The 25,132-nt window shown below is 39.5% G+C and overlaps 1 protein-coding gene across 2 annotated transcripts in view; it reads right to left on the reverse strand.

Annotated features, from left to right (window-relative positions):
- Positions 1-25,132, reverse strand: part of NBAS (NBAS subunit of NRZ tethering complex) — a 1,050,553-nt gene that overhangs the window by 555,374 nt on the left and 470,047 nt on the right. Inside the window, exons 33-36 of one of the 2 annotated variants that reach the window (XM_077488809.1) lie at positions 24,303-24,416; positions 22,914-23,071; positions 20,484-20,591; positions 2,537-2,704 (exon numbers count right to left, since the gene is read on the reverse strand). In XM_077488809.1, coding sequence (XP_077344935.1) covers positions 2,537-2,704; positions 20,484-20,591; positions 22,914-23,071; positions 24,303-24,416 — 548 coding nt within the window. The remainder of the gene's footprint in view (positions 1-2,536; positions 2,705-20,483; positions 20,592-22,913; positions 23,072-24,302; positions 24,417-25,132) is intronic. The other variant, XM_077488811.1, reaches the window with a different exon arrangement.

The following is a 25,132-nucleotide window of genomic DNA, read 5'->3' on the forward strand; positions in this document are numbered from 1 at the left end:
AGTATACTAAACTACAGAATGTTTATACTGCATTTATCAGTTTACAGTGGGGAAAATAAATATTTTATTATCTGCAGATTTTGTAAGCTTGCAAAGAAATGAAGGATCTATGATAGAGACAGAATATCAAACAAAAATCCAGGAAAAAAAAACAAAACAAACATATGATACAAATGTTATACATTGAGTTACAGTTTACAGAGTAAAATTAGTATTTGATCCTCTACCAACCAACAACAATTCTGGCACCCACAGAAAGGCTACAGTATGTGCATATTTGGTACACAGATTAGTCCTGTCAATTTAAGAAGGTGCTCCTAATGGCAACTCATTGTGTGTATAAAAGACAACTGTCTACAGAATCTCTTTCTTCCACTCAAACAAAACAATCACGGCAAGACCAAAGAGCTGTCAAAGGATGTCAGGGACAAGATTGTAGAGCTGTACAAGGCTGGAATGGGCTACAAGACCATCAACAAGCTTGGTGAGAAGGAGACACCTGTTGGAGCGATTGTTCACAAAATGGAAGAAATACAAAATAACCAGCAATTGCCCTCAGTCTGGAGCTCAATTCAATTTTTTTCCTCATGGAGTAAGGATGACCATGAGAAAAGTGAGATATCAGCCCAGAACCACACAGGGTGAGCTTGTGAATGATATCAAGACAGTTGGGACCACAGTCACCAAGCACAACACGCCAACATGGATTGAAATCCTAAAAAGTAATATACCGATCCAGGTAGTCATGCCAAGACCTCACCTCCCCTGCACAGGCTGGGTACCGGCTCTGTGTGTGGACCACATGTAAACGAGAAAGGCCCTCATAGCAGATTGAAATCCTGCAGTGCCTGCAAGGTCCCCCTCCTCAAGAAATCACATGTACAGGCCAGTCTGAGGTTTGCCAATGAACATCTAAATGATTCAGAGAAGGATTGGGAGAAAATGCTGTGGTCAACCTGAAACCAAAATTGAGCTTTATTTCGACTCGTCGTGTTTGGAGGAAGAAAAATGCTGACTTTGACCCCAAGAACACCATCCCTACAGTCAAGCACAGAGGTGGAAACATTATGCTTTGAGGCTGTTTCTCTACTAAAGGTACAGGTGCTGACTTTGCCGCATTGAGGGGTCAATGGATGGGGCCATGTATTGTAAAATTTTGGATGCAAACCTTCTTCCCTCAGCCAGAACACTGAAGATGGGTCGTTGATGGGTCTTTCAGCATGACAATGACCCAAGGCAACAAAGGAGTGGTTTAACTACTTCCAGACCACCCACTGCACCAATGTAAACAAGGTAGACCATAGTTCTGTCAGACAGGGAGAGAGAGAGATTTGTGATTCCTAGTAATCAGGAACACAGATCTCTCTTTGTCCGGTGTCAGCATCCCCCACACAAACCCAGGGAACAAATTTAACCCTTTGATTGCCCCTGTCAGCCCCTTCCCTGCCAGTGTCATTTACACTGTGACAGTGCATTTTTTTTTTAGCACTGATCCCTGTATTGATGTCACTTAGTGTTCAATTTTTTCGCCACAATGTGCAGTCCCACCAAAAAAGTCCCTAAACCTAAACCATATTTGTAGATGCAGTAACTTTTGCGCAAACCAATTAATATACGCTAATTGGGATTTTTTTGTTTACCAAAAATATTAAGCAGAATACAAATTGGCCTAAATAGATGAAGAAATTAGATTTTTTACATATTTTTATTGGATATGTTTTATAGTAGAAAGTAAAAAAAAATAAAAAATTCTTCAAAATTGTTGCTTTTTTTTGTTAATAGCGCAAAAAATAAAAAATGCAGAGGTTATCAAATACCACCAAAAGAAAGCTCTATTTGTGGGGGGGGGGGGACATACATTTTGTTTGGGTACAATGTTGATCGACCACACAATTGTCAGTTGAAATAACAGTGCTGTATAGCAAAAAATAGCCTGGTCATTAAGGAAGTAAATTCTTCCGGGGCTGAAGTGGTTAAAAAGAAGCACATTAAGGTCATAGAGTGGCCTAGCCAGTCTCCAGACCTTAATTCTACAGAAAATTTATGGAAGGAGCTGAAACTTCGAGTTGTCAAGAGACAGCCAAGAAACCTTAAGGATTTAGAGAAGATCTGTAAAGAAAAGTGTCCCAAAATCCTTCCTGAGATGTGTGCAAACCTGGTAACCAACTACAAGAAACGCCTTACCTCTGTGCTTTCCAACAAGGCTTTCTCCACCAAGCACCAAGTTGTGTTTTGCGTGGGGATTAAATACTTTTTTTACTCACTGAACTGCAACTCAATTAATAACATTTGTATATCTTTTTCTGAATTTTTGGTTGGATCATTTAAAATACACTTATAAAAAAAAAATAGACCCTTCAGTTCTTTGTAAGTGGGCGATTGTACAAAATCTGCAGGGGATCAAATAATTATTTTCCCAACTGTATATAGAGTCGCCTATGTATTTAAACACCATCAAATAGACTTATTGGGTATAAGCTACATTTTATTTTAAAATGCATTTGTCCTTATTGTTTTAACACATTAAAATGCTTACATTCAGGGGACGCAGATATGTTAGTGACTTTTTCCACCATTGTCCATCACTGACCGCATGCAACACAGCTTTAGTAGTTAGGGTTGTATTAGTAATAACTTTCATTGTTGTGGCTGTTGTCCGATGCAGCAAATCCACAGATGGGGCAGATGCAACCTTCAAATCAGTCTGTAAATGTAACATTACACAGGTCATTGTCTTTTATGGACATGCATGGCAAACATATTATAAAGCAAATATGACTAAATGTTGACATATTCTCGGCAAGTAAAAACCTTAAATTACATGGAAACATGCAATATAGTTGTAACACAAAAAGCTCTTCAAAATGACAATATTTTATCAGTTAATACTTTTTTGACCCTTGTTTGCAATAGAAGATCAACTAAAATGCAATCCATGAACTAATCTAGAAAAAAAAAAAAAAAAAGACAGGGTCTGCCCCCTCTACTATATCACACTAATAAACAATTTGAAAGAAAGGCTTCCTTACTCTTTTTGCCACTTTGAAAATAAAATCTGGCCACACGCAGATCCTTTTATTATTTATTTTACATAAACATTATGTCACACAGAATCAATAATGTACAAGGCAACAGTCTCAAACTAACATAAAAACAGGATGCAGCAATAACATCGCTGAAGACGAGAACATAATGAAGGACCAAAATTAATGATGGGGCAAAACATCAATGACCATTGTAGTAGAATAACATTTTGGAGGCGGTGAAGCATAGAATTGTATTTGTTGGATTTGATTAATTGTGAAGGTGGTGAAAGTGGAGAGAAGATTAATGTGAGATAGGAGAAGGAGAAGCGAGGATGGGGATAAGAAGGCAAATGAAAAGACAAAAGAAATTAGAAAATGATGAAGAATAGAGATGACATAGAAAAACACCTAACTGATTATTGAGGAGTTACACATGTGGGTGAATATGGTGCATTTATTGAAAAAGAAAACAGTTGCGAACCCTGGGGATCTGAGACGCAGTCTCTCTCTGTGCAGTGTTTTGATTGGCCCAGTTTTGACTCTACAGGTCACTGATTTGTATATGTTTAAGTGTTTTCAATAAAATATTTGAACAAGAAAAAATAAAAGGTGCTATTGTAATTTGTCCAACACAAAGAGTTTTTTTTTCTCTCTCAAACTGAACCTAAGTTACATGTAATGGCCAGATTGGACACACATAGTTCTGAAATTATTTTTTAAACAGTACAAATACATGTTAATGCCAAAAGTATAGCACAACACATATATAACAGTATCCCAGTGATTTCAGTGGCCTGTATCTTCACAGGTCTCCTAGCCTTTTAAGACATCATTGGAGTTTACAATCATAGGACATGAAACAAGGCATGAAGCCACAGGAAACTGCTTAGGGCAGGAATTTCAAAGGACATATCAGACACATAGAGCAAAGTAATTCATGCATAATTTGAACCCCATCCAGCTTCACTAGAAATAGCTTGACAGATTAAAGCAGATGTAAACCTAACTAAATGACAATTACTTTGCTAAACCACTGTGCATCAAAAACTACCATTATTTTATTTTTATTTTTTTTATTAAATACTTGTTTTCACAATTTTTCTATCCTTTGTTGCACTGTGTTGCCACCCCATTCAATTTTGCATGCATGTCCTCTAAAGATGGCTGCATGCCATTTCTCAGGGTGGGATTCCTGATGGTGACAACCGTGAACTATGACTCTGTACTAGGTGTTAAAAATGCCACCGGAACAATCCCAATTTCAAAAAAGTTGGGATGCTGTGTAAAACTTACAAAAAAACAGAATGCAACGATTTGCAAATATAATGAGAGAGACCATATTTTATTGACAATAGAAATAGATATCATATAAGATCTTTACACTGAGAAAATGTACAATTTAAAGAAATAAATAAGGTAACTTTGAAATTTATGGCAACAACAGGCCTCAAGAAGTTGGGATAGAGCAACAAAAAGCTGGCAAAGTACAACCCCAGTTGCAAAAATTTGACACCATTGATGGTGCCTTTCCAGAGGATCGAATTGCCTATTTTCCATATGCACACTAATGCACCCCATACCATCAGAGATGCAGGCTTTTAAACTGAGGGCCAATAAGTCAGAAGGTCCCTCTTTTCTTTAGTCTGGAGTATAGGGCACCTATAGTTGCCAAAAGGATGTCAAATTCAATTTGTATGACCACAGACCAATTTTCCACTTTGCAACAGACCATTTAAAATGAGCTTTTAAAAATTGCATTAGTATGCTAATGTTTATAGGATATAGGATTCTGTGATCCTTCCACATTTCATGGAAGAAAACAGCAACTGTAGATTTAAGCTCAAGCTCCAACTGCAAGTGAGACATGGTATGGTAGCACAAGCACAAACTACTAGAGGCATTCTGCAACCATGTTATTACACAGAGGGGTCTGCCTCAGATAGAAGAAGATTAGCAAAGTTTCTAAGAAAGCCCAATTAAGAGTGAAAATGATTATATACGTGGGCTTCTTGTTGTACCTTTATTGTATGCGATGAAGTCTGAAATCAGGCATATAGAAAAATGAAAATAAAGGAATTCAGTGAAACAACTAGGACAGGCCATCTGCAAGCACTGCAGAGAAGCTACAGTTGATTGAGAGTGATATGAAAAGGACATACATTGGAATGCTATTTCTGAAAGACTATTGATTTGTACTTTAATTACACAGTCACTTAACGTAGTGTATAAAGGACAGATAATTAATCTGATACACTGGTAGATCAACAGAGTTAAGCATTCTCTAATAAAAGACAATGGCAGAGGGTTGTAATGATAGTATATATCCGGGGAATAAAAATGTTGATTTGTCACATTAAAAAAAATACACAAAGCTTTAAATGAAAGATCCAGCCGTGAACAGATAATATGGGGTTATGTGCATGTTTTATGGCTGTGAGATGCAGAAAAAAAAAGCCTATGCTAAAAAATGTAAAATGTGTATAAAGCCATTATATATATATATATATATATATATATATATATATATATTTTTTTTTTTTTTTTTTCTTTTTTTTTTTTACTTTGGCTGGATTTGGAAAATATTAAAACTACCAACAGATCACCCCCCCCCCCCCCCCCCTCACTTACTGCTCTAGAGATACAATAGGAAACGAGAGGAAGTCTTTCCAAAGTTGAGAAATTCCTCAGTTAGATAGCTGTTATAGAACATTTGTCCATAATGGAAGATCTAACTGGGCCTTGGGGTCTAGTGACAACTAACAATTTAGATTTCCTACTCTCTCTTACTAGCAATGGTCACCGGGGCAATTAGAGGGGTATATATCCCAAGTGGAGGTGATAAAAAATAAACTTGACAAAGGGTCTAAACCTTGATAGGAGAAGAGAGCAGTGTGACAGAGAATTATGGTGATCAGAGGCCTGCTTTTCCTTTCATTATCCAGTAGCTTAAGTGCAGCAAAGTTTCCTGCTACACAGGGTTAAGATGTATGGCAGACTGGATATATAGCAATACAAATCCATTGGCAAATAAACAATCTTCATATATGTATTTCAAGTATGCAATTATCAAAAAGAAAAGAGTGTGCATGTGGGGAAGGGGTCGCTGTCAAATCAAACTGCATTGTATACAATAGCTGTTTGGTCTACTAAACAAAAGTACTGAAGCATTCATTAGTCCTCCGAAACTTTCCAGCAAAAAATGACCTTGAATAAAAATACACTCCTATTTTTCATATAAATGATATTTTAAGTACACAGAGCTCCTTCGCTCTGCAGCCGGTGCGGGTAAGCAGTGACTATGGTACCCAGCGGTGCACTAAAAGGCTGTAATTTGTGTGGTTAAAAGATCAGAAAACACAAAGGACGCTGAAGGGGAAACAAGTAAAGAACAATGAGATAAACATTTACAATGAAAAAGCCTGCAATAAGGCATGAGAAACCACACAGAGAAATGTCAACTTGGATAGAGATTTCACATCTTGTATCATCTCCAGCAGTGCCTATTGTTTATTGAGCTTCCCCTAAAATAGCATCAATTTCCACAAGTTAAACAATAACACCTTATCAAAAACAAAATCAGAGGTCCTTTTAGGCAATTCCAGTTTTAGTAGAGAAAGGATAACATTTTACTACATTTATGACCCAAGTGTTTCTAAACAATGTCCAAACAAATCCACTCTAGTAAGTGAACCTATTGGGTCATAAAAGTCTCCCAAATAACAATACTCAAAATGCGGGTAACTTGTGGTGCAAGTATTTTTAGTAATCCTTAAACGATTCTCTGTGCCCCTGAAAGTAAATGGGGAACTTCAGCTATGCCTCAAAGATAATCATCCTCAGGTGATTCAATGGTAAAATCAAGAGATGCACTACCAAATAATGAGGCCTCAACACTAAACAGATTCAAACAGAAGATGCTCAACTAAGCACTGCTGGTAAGGCTTATGCATTGTATGGGGCTATGACCCAAGAGCTCTCCAGGTGCTTTTACAGACCTTAGAAGCCCAAGCTGGAAAGTATACACACAAGTCAATTCCCCTCCTTCCATAGTTTCAAACAGAACTGGTGTCTGAAAGAGTATATATAGGTGTATGCAGGCTCATATGAGAGCCAGAGTTAGAGGTCAGAGTCTCATCCTCCTGAGGGGGTCAGTGTTTGAAGGGAGCCATGAGGTGCTGGTGCACACCATACTGTCCAGGACAGAACAGACCAAGGCCTGAGCCTGAGAGAGTGTCCATGAGGGACAGAGCAACTGGGGAGCTCCAAGGAAAGACACAGAGCCGAGGTAAAGCATCTGTGCAGGAACAGTGAGTTGTGTCTGATGGTCAGGAGGACCAAGCGACCTAGAAGCAGTAAAGCTGCCTCGAGAGAGCCAGGAGGTTGAATGTTATGTTTGTTGCATTGATGGCGAGAACCCCCTGCATGGGAAGACATACCTATGTGAACCTTTGATGTTCTTTTAAATAAAAGTGGGCAAGAAAGCCTTGAAACTATTTCTGGCATGGAGTAAACTCAATGTGTTGGCACTACCACTGCACTGAAAATGTCCTAACATGACAACATGCCAGTACCTTGCAATTCAAGAACATTTTATATTCCAGGTATACTGAGACAAGGTTTAATCTCTTTTTGGCTTCTTATGCCCCGTACACACGACCAGACTTTTCAACATCAAAAGTCTGACGGAATGATTCCGGCAGACTATTTGATCGTGTGTGGGCCGCAGCGGACTTTTGATTTGCAAAAGTCTGACAAACTTTAGAAATGGAACATGTTTCAATTTTTTCCGACAGAACTCTGCCGGACCCAGAAATCCGCTCGTGTGTGTGCTAGTCTGACGGACTAAAACCGACGCTAGGGCAGCTATTGGCTACTGGCTATGAACTTCCTTATTCTAGTCCAGTCATACGTCATCACGTTCGAATCCGTCGGACTTTGGTGTGATTGTGTGTGGCCAAGTCCGTTCATTCGGAAAGTCCGTCAGAACTCTGTCAGAACTCCGTCAGAACTCTGTCGAAAGTCTACCGGACTTAAGTCCTGTCGTGTGTACGCGGCATAACTGCTGTAGGTGTTCTTAAGAGAGATATCTCCATCAACTTCCTGCATGAACAAAAAGGTCAGCTAAGAGCTAAGCTAAACACTCTTAGCTCCCTCCCCTGGAACATATTCTTATTTGCATAGGAATAATCCAGCAGCAGGCTTCTGACACTATCATGACGGTACCACCAGTCCCCTACTAGTTTCTTTGGGCCACATTTATTAATGTACTATGTGCTACCAAATGCCGGTAAAGCATGTTTATAAGGGGTAAAAAGTCATCTAAGGACAACAAAGTTTACCTGAAGACCACTCACCAACTGGAAGTTTTTTAAAACAAAAGTGCGTCAATCCTTATTGCTATCTGGGAACATATTGGAGAGATTTAACCTCAGACCCTTACTTTCTGACAGCCTGTGAAGCAGGATGAGAAATGACGGGAGTGATTGTAACCATGACATGAAGTCACAGACAGCAATAAAACCCAGAAACAGGGTGCAATATTCTCCATGTTATTAAAAATGCTTTTCCTGTCCTGGCACAAGGGACTTCTCAAAAACAAAAAACAAAAAAACAAACAACATACTGTAGGTTCTATGCCTCCCCCACTGTTTCCAAACTTAATAGGGTTTGTCTGAACTACAGCTTTAAATATATCATATGAGCAAATATTAAACAATTTAACATTGATATATTATCAATTTATTATTTGCAAATTTCCACATTTTAAACTTTAAGGTTAACCCCTGAGAAAACAAATATGGAAGCTGCTATTAGTTCTTTTTTTTTAAAGGTGTAGGTTCTGGAGCCATCATTCCCATCCCTAGGCTTCGCTAGCTCATGAGTTATTTATCTGAAACAAGAAAGCTAAATGTGACCCTAGAAAATAGAACAAATGCTACTCCAAGTGCTAGCATGCAAGACAGTTGAATGGAAGCTTAGCACCCAATGGTTACATTTAAGCCATAGGTCCTTGACCTATGAGGTAGTAAAGAGAGGATAAAGTTGACAGCTGCGGAACAGTCAATCATCCAACGATGATCCCCGTATTTCTATCATGCCAGTTAGGTCTAATTGTATTTGGTAGCACATTTTAAAACATACTTCAAAGTAAACAAAATGGCATTACTTTATTCTATTAGATACATTTTAACCCTCTTGCACAATCATAAGAACAATGCATTATGCACACAGATTACTATGCTGCAGTTAACATTTGACCAAAATAGCTGCTTCCATTTTACAAAGCAATCAGACGGTTATTTTAAGAGACAGACTTCTGGGTTTATTATTGTACTGAGATGGTTGCGATTTTACTGGCTTCCCCAATTATCTTTAAACTGTGCTTGACTTTAAGTAACAAATCTTTATTAGTCAGTGCGGCCGAACAGCTGGAAGCTCAGAAGATCTTCGGCAGTGGAAGGCAGAAACACAAATAGGATGTAACAAAGGCAATTTCATAGAGTCTGGACCAAACTGACCTCGAATAAACTAGCAAGCCTATAGACTTTCACCACAACTACACAGATAAACAGGCAGATAATAGCTTTTGTGGGTTTAGAGTGACTCAAGTAAAAAAATAAAAGTAAACTCATTTTTGATATGGTATTGGCTGTGATCTACAAGTAAAAAACCTTTTTTTTCATAGGCATTCTGTCCTTGTCCATTGTGTACAGCCCTGTAAAAACGCTTGGTTACCTTGAGGTGTGTGGCCACATTATCTGATCCTACAATCTGATTAAAGTAACTCCTACTAAACTTTTACATTGCCAACATGCCCCATCAACTCCTGACACATCTGTTAATAGGATTCTGTATTAGTAAACCCTATTCCTGCCCTTCCAACAATTATAGCATCCAATGAAAACACTCCACTGAGTAGAATTGAAATTTTAGCTGGTACGGCAGGAAGACCACAAGTAATTAGCACCTTTTACATTCAGAATGTATGTAAACTTTAAAAGTGAAAGTCTGTTACTGACTTTATTTGTCCCTGATAATCTCAAGATATATTAATAATGTCCACATTCATTCTGCCAGTCCTCTTGTCTTCCATTAGCTTCCTAATCATGTCAAATATAGAAGCAGATCCACTCTGGTATAATCAATTAGCATCCCTCATCCCCAAACGGGAGCTATAGGATGCTTTGGCAATGCAAAGGGGGAGATTTACTAAATCTGGTGCAGTTGTACATGGTAGCCAATCATCTTCTAACTTCAGCTTGTTCAATTAGACTTTGCCAATAAAATCTGGAAGCTGATTTGTTTCCATGCAGAGCTGCACCAGATTTGACATGCTCCAGTTTTAGTAAATCTAAAACATAGTGTGCTTGTAGTTCTTGTATACACATGAAATTAAGCAAATATCCTTGAACATAAGGTGTCCAATAACGACCAGCTGGGAACAACACAAATTAAATATATAAATTTACAAGATATTACAAATAGAATAGGCTGGTCATCCTTTAACACCCTATGTCCATATATATTTGCTCCAGTTCATGTTTGAATCCCCTGGGGTGATGCCCACTTGCTATATAGGCAAGCTGGTAAAGAGAGATGCCCCCCTTCTTCCACAACCTTCTATTGCTGTTTTGTAGTTCTTTTACACACCTCCCACATAGCTTGGCTGACAGAAGCTACAAGCAGAAGACAAAGGGCCCCAAGCAAAGGGAGTTTGAACAACCTTTAACGAAGAACTAAATTCTCACAAATACTTGGCTTTGTAGAGCACCAATAGGATCACATTTTTTGTTTGCTTTACTTTGTTCAGTTTTTCTCATAGGAATAATTTAAATGGACAAGAGAAAGATATGTGTATACAGTTAGGTCCATATATTTGGACACAGACACAATAGTAGTTTTCTTTTTCAAGCATTTATCAAAACATATTCAAGCTATGGTTATTATAATGGGTACGGGTCTGAAAGTGCACACTCTCAGGTTTAATTTAAGGGTATGTACATTCAAATCGGAGGAAGGGTTTAAGAATTAGACCCCTTTCACACTGGGGGCGTTTTTCAGGCGCTTTAGCATTAAAAAAGCGCATGTAAAACGCCTGAAAGAAGCCTCATCTGCAATCCCAATGTGAAAGCCCGAGTGCTTTCACACTGAGACCCCTTTCACACTATGGCGTTTTTCAGGCGCTCTAGCGTTAAAATAAGCGCCTGTAAAGCTCCTGAAAGAAGCCTCAACTGTAATCCCAATGTGAAAGCCCGAGTGCTTTCACACTGAGGTGATACGCTGGCAGATCTTCAAAAAAAGTCCTGCAAGCAGCTTCTTTGAAGCGCTTTTGGAGCAGTGAATACACTGCTCCTTAAGCGCCCCTTCCCATTGAAATCAATGGGAAGCGCCTGCAAAACGCCTGAAAAGCGCTTGCAAAGCACTTTTGGCAGTAGCGCTTTGTGGGCACTTTTAACCCTTTACTTGGCCATTAGCAGGGGTTAAAAGGGCTCTTAAAGCACTTGGGCTTTCACATTGGGATTGCAGATGAGGCTTCTTTCAAGCGCTTTACAGGCGCTTTTTTAACGCTACAGTGCATGAAAAACGCCCCAGTGTGAAAGGGGTCTTACAATTTTTAAGAATAGCCATACCCCTTCTTCAAGGAACCAAAAGTAATTGTACAATTGAATTAAAAGCTGTTTCATGGCCAGGTGTGGGCTACTCCTTCATTATTTCTTCATCAATTAGGCAGGTAAAAGGTCTGGAGTTGATTCTAAGACTCCTTTCACACTGGGGCGTTTTTCAGGCCCTTTAGCATTAAAAAAAAGTGCATGTGAAGAGCTTGAAAGAAGCCTCATCTGCAATCCCAATGTGAAAGTCCAAGTGCTTTAAGAGCCTTTTCACACTTCCAGCGCCCGAAAAATGCTGGTAAAGGGCCGCTTAAACTAACGACGCTTTACCAGCATTTTTCGAGCGCTAGCGGGGCGCTTTTAACCCTCGCTAGTGGCCAAATAAAGGGTTAAAAGTGCTCACAAAGCGCCACTGCCAAAAGTGCTTTGCAGGCATTTTGCAGCTGCATTCCTATTGATTTCAATGGGAAGGGGTGCTTTAGAAGCGGTGTATTCACCGCTCCAAAAGCGCTGCAAAGAAGCTGCTTGCAGGACTTTTTTTGACGCCCTGCCAGCACAACGCCTCAGTGTGAAAGCACTCGGGCTTTCACATTGGGATTGCAGATGAGGTTTCTTTCAGGCGCTTTACAGGCGCTTTTCTTTAACGCTAAAGCGCCTAAAAAACGCCCCAGTGTGAAAGGGGTTTTAGTGTGGTAATTGCTCTATTGCTGTGAACCTACATCATGTGTTCACCTGTTCAGATGAAACAGGCCATTGTGACGCTTCAAAAATGAAACAAATCCATCAGTGAGATAGCAGCAACATTAGAAGTGGCCAAATCAACAGTTTGGTAGATTCTGAGGAAAGAAGAACACAGTGGTGAGCTCAGCAACATAAAAAGGCCTTGGACTTCCACGGGAGACAACAGTGGTGGATGATCACAGGATCCTCTTTATGGTAAAGAAAAACCTATTCACAACATCCAGACAAGTGAAGGCCACTCTTCAGGGGTTGGGTGTATCATTGTCAAAGCCTACAATCAAGAGAAGGCTTCACAAGAGCAAATACAGAGGGTTCACCATAAGGTGCAAACCATGTATAAGCCTAAAGAATAGAAAAGCCAGATTAGACTTTGCCAAAAAAAATCTAGAAAAGCCAGACCAGTTCAGGAAAAGCATTCTTTGGATGGATGAAACTAAGATTAATCTGTACCAAAATGACAGGAAGAAAAAAGTGTGGAAAAGGCTTGGAACAGCTCATGGGATGCATGGCTTCCAGGGGCACTGGGTCATTGGTGTTTATTGATGATGTGACAGAAAGCAGAAGCAGCCGGATGAATTCTGCAGTGTTTAGCGATATACTGTCAGCTCAGATTCAGCCAAATGCAGCAAAGTTGATTGGATGGTGCTTCACAGTACAGATGGACAATGATCCAAAACACACTGCAAAAGCAACCCATGAGCTTTTGAAGGAAACAAAGAGGAATATTCTGCAATGGCAAAGTCAATCATCTGATCCCAACACAATTGAGCACGCATTTCACTTGCTGAAGGCAAAACTAAAGGCAGAAAGACCCACAAACAAAGAACAACCGAAGACAGCTGCAGTTAGAGCCTAGCAAAGCATCAGAAAGGAGGAAACCCAGTCTTTGGTAATGTCCATGGGTTCCTGACTTCACATAGTCATTGCCAGTAAAGGATTCTCAACAAAATATTAAAAATGATTTTATTTATGATTATATTAATTTGTCCAATTATATCTCTATAAATGTGGCGACTGTGTATAAAAAATGGTTGTAATTCCTAAAATGCACTTGATATCTATGTTTAACCCCTTGAATCAAAGCTGAAAGTCTGCACTTCAAATTCAATTCAATTATATTCTGGTGGCATACAGAGCCAAAAATATACAAAATTGTGCCCGTGTCCAAATATATATGAACCTGTGTGTGTGTGTGTAATATATATATATATATATATATATATATATAAATAAAAGAAAATGGCTTAACCCTTAGACATTATAGAAACATTTAAAACAACACAAATGTTTGGATTTAGACACACTGACTACATAATTGAACACCATACTGTTTCTGTAACGCACAGTTCAGCTGGCCTAAATCAGCAAAGGAATGCAAGAGGTTCCAGTATTCTGCTCTGCATGAGCTGTGCTGCAGCTTAGTATAATACATTGAAGGGGAAAGGGCAGAGGCAGAAAAAAAAAAGTGTCATACACTTTATATATTTTAACATAAACAAGACGATGCCCCTTGTGTTCAATTACTACCAGCGTTAATAAATCAGCTGCTATATATGTATATAAATGTATAAACAGATCAGTGCAACCATTTTGATTGAAAAGTGAAAAAGGAAATAAAAAATATAAAATAGTCCTGAAATGACGAATATCTAAACAAGGGAGAAATATTCTAGTCAACTTCTTCCGATCACCATGTGTGCATTAGTGATGAATGCTCTTCTTGTTTTATGGTGCTCCAGTTAAAGGGTGTGTTCCACTACCTAATATAAGGGGGGCCAATCACCAGATAGCTTTGGGCCACTAAGACCCTCACCGCTTATATGGTTGATCCTAAGCTTGGTATAAGCTTGGCATCCACTTCCTTTGCTCTTATGTTCAAAGTCACCAGCAGTGAATCCCAAAATGAGAAAACAATAGCGCAATAATTGTGCAATACATTTAAAATAGCTTGTTAAAAAACATGCCAATACACTCACATTTCCATGTGCCATGTAGTGGCACCCACTGTGTAATGCCTGAAAAGTTACAAACCTTGCCGCTGCTCGTCTCTCTAAGCTGACGTGTGTTTCACCTGAGCTGGACGTGACATCAGCAAAGCCCTGGAAGTTACTCCACTAGTTAGACCTCAATGCATTTCAGTGAAAAGGCATCATCAGGTAGTCATGTGGCGGCCCTTTTATCAAAGTCATATATCCTCCCTAATGATGCCCCATTGGTTAACTAATCCCCTGGGTGTCTCCACATATGCTAATGGACTGTAGAGATGATATATATTGGTAGCAATGTAAGTGACAATTTGGGATACTCGTGCAAAAAACAAATAATTTTCAGGGACATTAAAAGGTGTACTTTTTATTCCAAATCCAGGTTATAATTGTATTACTCTATTAACCACCTCAATACAGAGCACTTACACCCCCTTACTGCCAAGACCAATTTTCAGCTTTCAGGGCTCTCACACTTTGAATGACAATTTCTCAGTCATGCAACACTGTACCCATATGAAAGTTGTGTTTTTTTTTTCAGATAAATAGAGCTTTCTTTTGGTGGTATTTAATCAACATTTGTTTTTTTGTTTGTTTTTTTGTGCTATAAATAAAAAAAGACCGCACATTTTGTGGAAAAAAAATGCCCTTTTCTTTGTTTCTGTCATAAAATGTTGCTAATTAGTAATTGTTCTTCAAAAATGTTGGCCAAAATTTATACTGCTACATATCTTTGGTAAAAATAACTCAAAATAGTGTATTTTATGTGGTCTTTAGGAAAGTTATAGAGTGTACAAACTATGGTGCCAATCACTGAAAAATTATCACATCTGATCAGGCCTTCAGTACATCAGGTATATCCCATTTCTTGAGACACTAACAAGTCAGGAAAGTACAAATAACCCCCAACTTTCCCCTTTTTAGAAAGTAGACATTACAAGGTATTACGTAAGTAGCATGGTGAGTTTAAGTTGTATTTTTTTCGACAATTCTTTGCAAAATGAAGATTTATTTATTTATTTTTACAAAATTGTCATATTATCAGGTTATTTCTCAAACAATGCATATGCATACAACAAATTTCACCCCAAAATACATCCTGCTACTCTTCCCGTGTATGGCGATACCACATATGAGACTTTTACACAGTGTGGTCACATACAGAGGACCAACACTGAAGTAGCACCTTCAAGCGTTCTACAAGCATAAAGGACGCATCTCATTTCTCAACCACCTATTACACTTTTGAAGGCCCTTGAGACCCAGGACAATGGAATTACCCACAAAATTACCCCAAAGCAAACACCCCAAGGTATATTCTATGAGGCATGGGCAGCAAATAGGTACTCGGGCACTCGAATGGGCTGCAGACAGGTACTCAGGTACTCTGATGGGCTGGTGACAGGTACTTGGGTACTCAGATGGACTGTGAAAGGTACTCGGGTACTCAGATGGACTGTGAAAGGTACTCGGGTACTCAGATGGACTGTGAAAGGTACTCGGGTACTCAGATGGACTGTGACAGATACTCAGTTGAACTGTCACAGGTACTTTGATGGGTGATGACAGGTCCTCTTTATTGGGGGGGGGGGGGGGGGGCAATCAGTGTGTTTGGTGTAGACTGTAAATGCTAATGAGATGATGACATGTATGTATGAGATGTTACCACAATCTCCTTCTCAAACACGATTGGAGTGTGAAGAGGAGAACCCGGTAAAATCGTATCACCGCTCTATGTTTACATTTAGTGATCGGCTGTGAAAGGATCACAGCCAATCACATGTTAAACAGCCGCCGGCCAATGGCTGTTTACCAGCGTCGGCGACATGCACCATGCAAAGTGGGGCAGTACCATCTGTGATCAGCCAGGACTTCATGGCCAATCCTGTGGTAAACAGCCATGCCCAATGGCTGTTCACCTCCCTCGGTGGTGAGCGGAGTCTACGTGAAACGCCGCCACCGAAGGAACAGGGATCGCATTCTGTTTAAATGGACAGACATCATATTATGCCCCGCCCACACCCCAGAACGAGAGCCGTGCCGCCTGGCCATCATACGGCCGATGAGCAGCAATCGGTTAAGCATCTTCCAATTCACATGGCCTGGTACAAACTTATCCAGTTTTGCTGCATTAAGATATATGAAATTATATGTAAAATATAGTAATTAGTATACCTTAATTAAACAGATGTTGCATACATATTTCACTATATAATCCTGTAATACCTATTATGATAGACCTATGTTAAGAGCCATCCCATTAGCTATTTGACCTACACTACCCTCTAGTGGCTATAGATGACGCCTTTCTGGTGAAATGCATTGAGTTCTAACTAGTAGTAGAACTTCCGAGTCTTTGCTGATGTCATGTCCGACTTAGGTGGAACACACGCCGGCTCAGAGGGACAAGAGGTAGCGAAAAATTTAACTTTCCAGGCATTACACAGTGGGTGTCGCTTCATGGCACATGGAAACGTGAGTATATTGGCACATGTTTTTTAACAAGCTATTTGAAACAAACATATAGCACAATTGCTCCGTTTTCTAATTTTGGGACTTCCCTGCTGGTGACATTGGACATAAAAGTAAAGGAAGTGGATGCCAAGCATATACCAAGCTTAGGATCAACCATAAAAGTGGTGAGGGTCCAAGTGGCCCAAAGCTATCTGCTGTATTAGGTGGTGGAACACATCATTTAGAGCAGGGGTGCCCAACCTTTTGAAAAGATAGGGCCACTTAAGCAACATGGTAACTGGTCACGGGCCACAATGAGCGGAGCGGGCGCTTGACAGGTCCATAATCACTCCACATATGCAGAATGGACATAGTCTGCTCTACTCTTTGGGCTCTCCGATCCGATTAGACAGTTCCGATTTCACTTTTTTTAGTGTATCAGATTGGAGGTAGGCGGGTGCAAATGAATACAAGTTAATTTACTTCTGCCGCTCCATAGAGGTGAATGGAGGGTCCGATTGGGTCGGACTGATCAAGGTTGCATTCACATTGATTTGCTTCGGTTTATCAGCACCGCGGGTGCAGTGTAGTGCAACTGTAACTTTCCTGTGGGTTAACTGCACTTTATATCCTGCAGGCATGGTGCACTTTCTGAAAGCGCACCAAACCTGCAGGTAATAACAGAAGTCTATGGCTCAGTGCAGGTCACCTGCAGGCGCACTGTGCTGCACCTGTGGATCAGTTTGAAAGCAGCCCAGAAATAACCACTGCAGACAGATATGCCCATAAATACACTGTGATTTTAGTAATAAACGTACCTTTAATAACAGTCTTTCATTCAGGTATCGCTGGCTGTTGCTGTCCCAGGTGGATGCATTTGGTCACTCCATCACTCATCACTCCACCTGTGACAGGAGCTGGCTCTATACAGGAAGCTTTGGCTTATGCGGCTCTGCTCTGCAGCTGCTTGCTTACTCTACTGCCAGCTTCATTCAAAACACTGATTCTCTGGAATGGTGGGTTGACAAGCTGCAATCTGGACTTGCCAACACGCCATCCCAGAACATGAGGTCGCAGGCCACATCAGAGGGCTCCGCGGGCCATATGTGGCCCCCGGGCCACTGATTGGGCACCCATGATTTAGAGCATGCATCACTAATGCACATGTGGTGATAAGAAGAATTTGACTAGAAAATTTCTCCCTTGTTTATATATTCATCATTTCAGGACTTTTTTTATATTGTTTATTTCCCTTTTCAATCAAATTGGTTATATGGATCTGTTTATAAATGTATATACATATTTTGTTTGGTTATTTAATACTTACAAACCTGATTTTGAGCTAACGCCTCAACACACAGATCACACACTTGATATATTAGCTCATCTTCTATTGCAAATAAGAGTGGTGCAAGTGATAAATTAATTTAGAAATTTCAACAACTACTAATTTTACTGTATATCTGACAGTTGTAAAGCTGAACTCCTGGCACAAAAAATATAATTTAAGGGCCAGTCCACACCATAGAAATGCAGTCCGGATGCGTTGCAGATGGGTTTTTTTTCATGCATGTTTTTGATGCGTTCCAGTGCATTTTTGATGCAGTCCAGTGGATTTTCCCCCTCTTTTTTTCTTAAATCTAAATAGGGACATGTGCGTTCCAGTGCATCTTTGGTTTAGATGCTTTACAGGGCATTCCTGTGCATTTTTTATGCTTTATACAGAGTTCTAGTACAGTCCAGTGCAAGAAAAATGCAGAATGTTCTACTTGTTTTCTGGAACTGGAAAGCACTGGAACTGCAAGCACTGGTGTGATCTATGCAATTAAATACCATATAACCTACTTATAAGCTTAAAAAAAAAAAAAAAAACATTCTGGACTGCATGTGGTGTGAACGGGTGCTAAATGTATTATTCAATAGCCACAAAATATATAAATCAACTTTGTGTTGCCTTTGCAATCCAAGAGAATTCAGTTGTGCTCAAAAGTTTGCATACTTTGCTGGCAGAAATTGTGAAATTTTGGCATTTATATTGAAAATATGACTAATGCAGGCTAGATTCTAAGCCATGGGGAGCAGAAAAGAATAGTAAAAAGACCTGCGTAACAAGGTAATGGAACTTTACAAAGATGGAAAAGGATATAAAAAGATATCCAAAGCCTTGAATATGCCAGTCAGTACTGTTCAATAATTTAAGAAGTGGAACATTTGGGAATCTCTTGATACCAAGCCAAGGTCAGGTAGATCAAGAAAGATTTCAGCCACAACTGCCACAGGAATTGCTCGGAAAAAAAAAAAGAAAACTCCACAGGTAACCTCAGGAGAAATACAGGCTGCTTGAAAAAAAGATAGTGTGGTTGTTTTAAGGAGCACAATATGATGATACTTGAACAAAAAAGAGCTGCTTGGTCATGTTGCCAGAAAGAAGTCTTTACTGCACAATTTCCACAAAAAAGCCTGGTTACAATATGCCCAAGAACACCTTGATATGCCTGATTGGGCTTTTTTTTTTTTTTTTTTAATCAAGTATCATTGAATTGTGCTCCTTAAAAACAACCACACAGTCTTTTTGGAGAGCAGCCTGTATTTCTCCTGAGGTTACCTGTGGGTTTTTCTTGTATCCTGGGAAATTCCTCTGCCAGTTTTAGCTGCAATCTTGCTTGGTCTACCTGACTCTGGCTTGGTATCAAGAGTCCTGAATTTTCCACTTCTTAATAAGGGATTAAACAGTACTGACTGGCATATTCCATGCTTTGGATATCTTTTTATATCCTTTTCCATCTTTATAAAGTTCCATTACTTTTTTACGCAGGTCTTTTAAATGTTCTTTTCTACCTCCTTCTGGCTCAGTGTCTAGCCTGCTTAGGGCATCCAAGTGAGAGCTAACAAACTAATTGAATATTTATACACAGACACTAATTGTGATTTACAAAGCCCCAAATGTGAGAAATAAACCTTTAATTGCTATTTTAACCTCTGTGTGCCACCTTCTGTGTCTGTACCAAGGCTAAACGTTTCAGGGTATGTAAACTTTTTATCAGGACCATTTGGGGGATTTCTGTTATCATTGTGATTTAAAAAGGATCCAAAATAGTATCTGATAATAAATGGCTTTGTGTGATTACTATCCTTACATAAAAGTTTTTTGACACGATCGGCCATATTTTCAATATTAATTCCTAAATTTCACAATTTCTGCCAGGGTATGCAAACTTTTGAGCTCAACTGTACCTTGTAAAATTGGCAGTGACATCATCACTGTGCTGGAAGTAGCCCAGGAATATAGCAGCGCTGTTGAAGGGACCCCGCAGGCCCACCCACTGCAGGCTGCCTGTAGAAAACTACAGGAGTGGGTGCAGACAAGACCACTCATCCTGCACAAGCAAAAATAACAGCAGCGACTGGTCATCATAGGAAGCTCCTGCACAGAGAAAAAGTTTTACTCTGGACTACTACACAGTTCTGGAAGAAATAAACTATGCACAGCAAGATGCCTCTAGTAGTAGTTAAACAATATTTGCTTACCCTAGAGTTCAGCTTTAGACAAAGGCTTTTACATTGACCTGGATCGTTTCTTTATTAATAGAAAAACAGGACCATGCAGAGTAACTATTTAATAATCACTCCCGCACACATACATGCAAAAAAAATGAACAGCACATTACCGGACAGGTATCTTTGGCAGCCAGCACAGCAGGTCCAAAATGTTGTGAATTCCCCATTCTGTCTCCATCACCCGGCTGAATCTGGTAATTTACTCTTTGATAGAGAATCTGTAAAAAACAGCAGGTCGCAGAGAAAAAATTTCACAAAACTCCCGCTAAGAAAATTGACTCTTTCATCACTGTATGTTTGTGGTTTATAAGAATTACCTGGGACATAACAAGCTGAAAAAAATCAATGTGGCACGCTCCTGCATACATTTCTGAATATTACAATATGTACAGTACTTGGGCACAGAAAACTGGTTTGTTTTTTACTGAGTTCTGCTCCTTTTAATTTTACAGTATATCTCCATCTTTGTTAAACCTGATATTGCAAGGCAGCGTAGTGTATATATAGAATGAAAGGATGTAAAGCTAATTTAAAGAGAAAGTAAACCGCTGTTTTTTTTTTGTTTGTATCGCCTACTAGCATATTATGTGAAATTTACCTTGGAATGAAGCCCGGCAGCAACACACTGTCACAGCTGAACGCTATCCTTACCCGGTCTTCCTTCCGGGTTCACGGACTCCGGCTGTGTAAGTGGCCGAAGCCGCAAGGACATAACTCCTGCGCATGTGCGTGGGAGCTCCTGCTTATGGGACAGGACTCTGAAGAAACAATCTGGCTGGCCAATCCTTACGAGAGCATGTGCCGGTGACATCACCGGCTGCACCTACATTAAATATCGCCTAAACGGTGCACATTTAGGAGACATGTCCAGTACCTATAGGTAACAATTATGCATGGGAGTTTACTTCCACTTTAACCACCAATAGCAAACACTAATGCCACATACACACGATCGGAAATTCAGCCAGCAAAAGACCGATGAGAGCTTTTGGTTGGAAAATGTGATTGTGTGTATGCTCCATCTGACTTTTGCTGACCGAATTTCGGTCAGCAAAAGACTGAGAGCATGTTCTCAATTTTTCGGTCAGAAAAGGTTCCTATCTGAAAATAAGTTCATGTGTATGCAATTCCGACACGCAAAAACTCACGCTTGCTCAGATTCAACTACGAGACGGAAGCTATTGGCTACCGGTTATTGAACTTACTATTTCTAGTCCCATCGTACTTGTTGTACATCACCGAGTTCTTGACGGTCGGAATTTGATGCAACCGTGTGTATGCAAGACAGCTCGAGCGAAATCCCATCGGAATTTCTTCGGGAAAGCCATCAGAGCTTTTTCCAACCAAAATTCCAATCGTCTGTAGGTGGCATTAGGCCTCATGCACACTGGGAATGTTTTGGGCATCAGACTTTTAATTTTTTTATTTTTTTTTAACTCCCCTGCATGTTATCCTATGTGTTCAGGCTTTAAGCAGCTTTTTTTTTGAAGGGGAGTTTAGTGGCAGAAAAAAAATAAAAACCCTCTGCCAGCACGTTCTGGAGCAGCAGTGTTTTGACAGAAAAAACGCTGACCTCTCTCCGAAACGCTGCTAAACATCAGTGCCCAGTGTTTTTTTCTTTTTCTTTTTTTTGGAAGTGAAGACCCCCACCTGAACAATACCAGACCACATGCCCTCAACATGGGGGCAAAGGCCTCTTCCCCACATCCCTGGCCAGTGGTTGTGGGGATCTGTGGGCAGGGTGCATCTCGGCAGGTTTAACAAAGCTGAAATTTGCAGATCAAGTTAAGGATACCATACAGAGTGACCGTGGGAGTAGGTGTTCATCTGGCATACAGAAGACATTTTGCTAACTACTATGCTTGGGTACCTTTTTCATTCGTGCTCTTAGAGGAAATGCATATCCTCACATTCATACCAGGTTAGCTTTCAAAAGTATTAATCACTGATCATGATAGACATATAGTACATGTGCTTTAAAAAGAAATGAGAACTATTGAGTTAAAAAAAAAAAAAATGTAAGCATAACTGTAATTAGTGCCTGGGAAACTCTCAAAATGGCCAACAAGATGCCCCTTCTTCTGTCACACAAAGTGCAATAATTACAATTTTTTTCATGGGGCATGCTCAGTACATCAACATATACAAATTAAAGTATTGTTTTTTGTTTTTAAATACATGTTGCAGTCCTGCCCACGGTATCATATCTGCTTTATAGTAAAGTTGACCTTTTTGTTAATAATATCTGAAAAGATTAAAAGGTCAGTCCATTTAGACAGTTCTGAGTAGTTGCAAGAGGTCTGATACTCCAGTTAGCTTCTTTTTTTATCTAGTGGAGAGATCTATGCACCTGAGATTCCAGATTCACAATTACTATGCAATCGAAGTTCTCATACTTTTAATTAAAATTTTCTTTTATTTCACATTATAAAAAAATGTCAACTTGTGGATTGCTGCATGATATAAACCAGCAGATGAACTAACCATTTAAGTCCTTGAGCCTTTCAGAATCTTTCAACATACAAAGATAAAGCACTTACCTCTGTTTGTAAGGCACTACTAGAAGCAAGCAATGTCTGTATGGCACAAGGAGGACAATGAGTCAAAGCAAATGCCATAAGTTCTTGCCGTGTTCCAAGGTCATCATAGTTTTCACACTGTCCCAGTTTACTGCATACTTCCCAGCTGTTACTGTACCCTGGGAAATAGAATTGTACAGCTGATATACAACAAACCATATTACAAAACTTTACTCACAGGTAGTTAGGACTGGTGCCACCAAATCATAGAACAGATAAGGGGTGAGACCTCAAAACCTGGCTATTGTATAAACCATTTCACATTAATACTTTGAGCCACCACCCCAAAAACAAGCAAAAAACATAAGGAATTTGACTTTCATGATATGTGTACTTATGTTCTGTGTTTGACTCCGAAAAAAAAGAGGGCCAGCATGATGGCAACCCATTTTCAAAAGGAGGTCAACAAAGCTAAGCTTCATGTTTTTTTTCTCCAGAAAGGTATACTTTGAGGACCATGGACCTCATCTTGTAGTAGTTCTTTCTCTGCTCAGCAAAGTTCCAATTACAACAGGTATATGTTCTTAATACCTAAAGCAAATGTATCTCTGGAAATATACACACATTGTGCTAGAGACGTTCATGGTGTAAGAAGCATATGGGCATCCACAAAATACCAATCATGCAATTATGTTGGCGCATAATGCAGTGCAGAATATCCCTGAAAGCAGTATATGCATTTTCAGGAGGCAGTATTGACAATATAAATGTATACATAGAATATATAGGTAATATCAGCAGATTTGGGTTCAGGTTGGGTATACAATAAACTCATGAACAATTTGACATCGGGTCTCACCTTAAAAAGGTATGGGGGCAATTATCCAAGATATTCTGTGAAGCTTTAAAAAAATTATACACTTTAGGTGTAATGTGGGAGAATGATACATTTGGATCCAATTGGTTGAAAATTGTAAAAGGGAAATGTCCTCCATAAGGGGTTTTACTAGGCAGCAAAAAATGGTGGAAAAATTCTGCATGGGATTAATCCCATCCAATCCAATATTAATCCCATGTAGTATTTTTCCACCATTTGTTGCTGCCTAGAAAACCCCTTATGGGGGACATTTCCCTTGTTGACATTAATCGGGGTGTGCAGCACCTATCTTCTCTCCTATAAGTGTCTTCCCCCTTACAGTACTTGGTTGACAATTCTTTCCTCAGACATTTTTATATGGAACCCCTACACACAGGGACACACATACAGAGGTAACTCAGCCTGACACTTGTGTGACAAAGCACATTTTTAAATGTTTCTTTTGAAGGAAGAGCATATGTAAAAAAAAAAGCCCCCAAATGTCTTTAAAAAACAGTAGATTAAATACATAAAAATAGTATGCAATTTACTACCTGTGGCCATGAGCTCTTGGCAGTGCCCATTGGCAGCTTTGTAATCGTGACACTGAAGTGATTGTTCAGCTAGAAGTGTAAGAACTTGACCCTTCCTCTCCATCTCTTCATTTTCTGAAAGGGGAAAAAGGTAAAAAGGGAAGAAATGTGAAATGAGAACTTCACTTCGACAATGAAAGTGAACCTGACATAAAACAAAGGGACATTTTCTGTGAATCTATGCAACAAATAAAAGCTGAATTGTAATGGATATTTCCTATCACACATAAACAGGCCTTTAGCTGTCTAGATCCCATTCTATTTCCTCTTTCAGCCTTGATGTACAGCTTTTAATAAATACATGTATTATAGAACATCGAAACTGCCCCTCAAGCACCTCCAGTATAAAGAAAGAGTACTAATGGTGCCGGTTTTGTTTTTCTATTTTTCAGCCTAGTCTAGCAGATGAGTTTATTCTACAGAAAAAAAGATTTGAATGTTTAGAAAACTTTATTTGATAGTTATATAGGTTGAAAAAAAAGACACATGCAGATTTAATCCATGTTTCGATGAGTTGAAATATATGATATCATTTGATGGCATATAATCATTATGTCAACCAGCCCAGCTTCTACATACACCCAGGTACCAACAAGGAGTGTGCATTTTGCTGGCCACTGCTACTGCAATGTGTACTAGACCCAGCATGCCATAACTTTTCACTTGATTGGGTGCGTGCACTGAGCATAAGACAGGGGAGGGTTGATTGTGGCAAACTATTTTTCCACAAGCCCTCCTGACCCTATCTTCAGATGGACTGTTCAATCAGCTCAGTGCTCAGCAGGATCTAA

The sequence above is a fragment of the Lithobates pipiens genome, unplaced genomic scaffold, assembly GCF_037356315.1.
Source record: "Lithobates pipiens isolate NorthernLeopardFrog02 unplaced genomic scaffold, aLitPip1_a1.2 Scaffold_18, whole genome shotgun sequence".
Classification (NCBI taxonomy): Eukaryota; Metazoa; Chordata; class Amphibia; order Anura; family Ranidae; genus Lithobates; species Lithobates pipiens.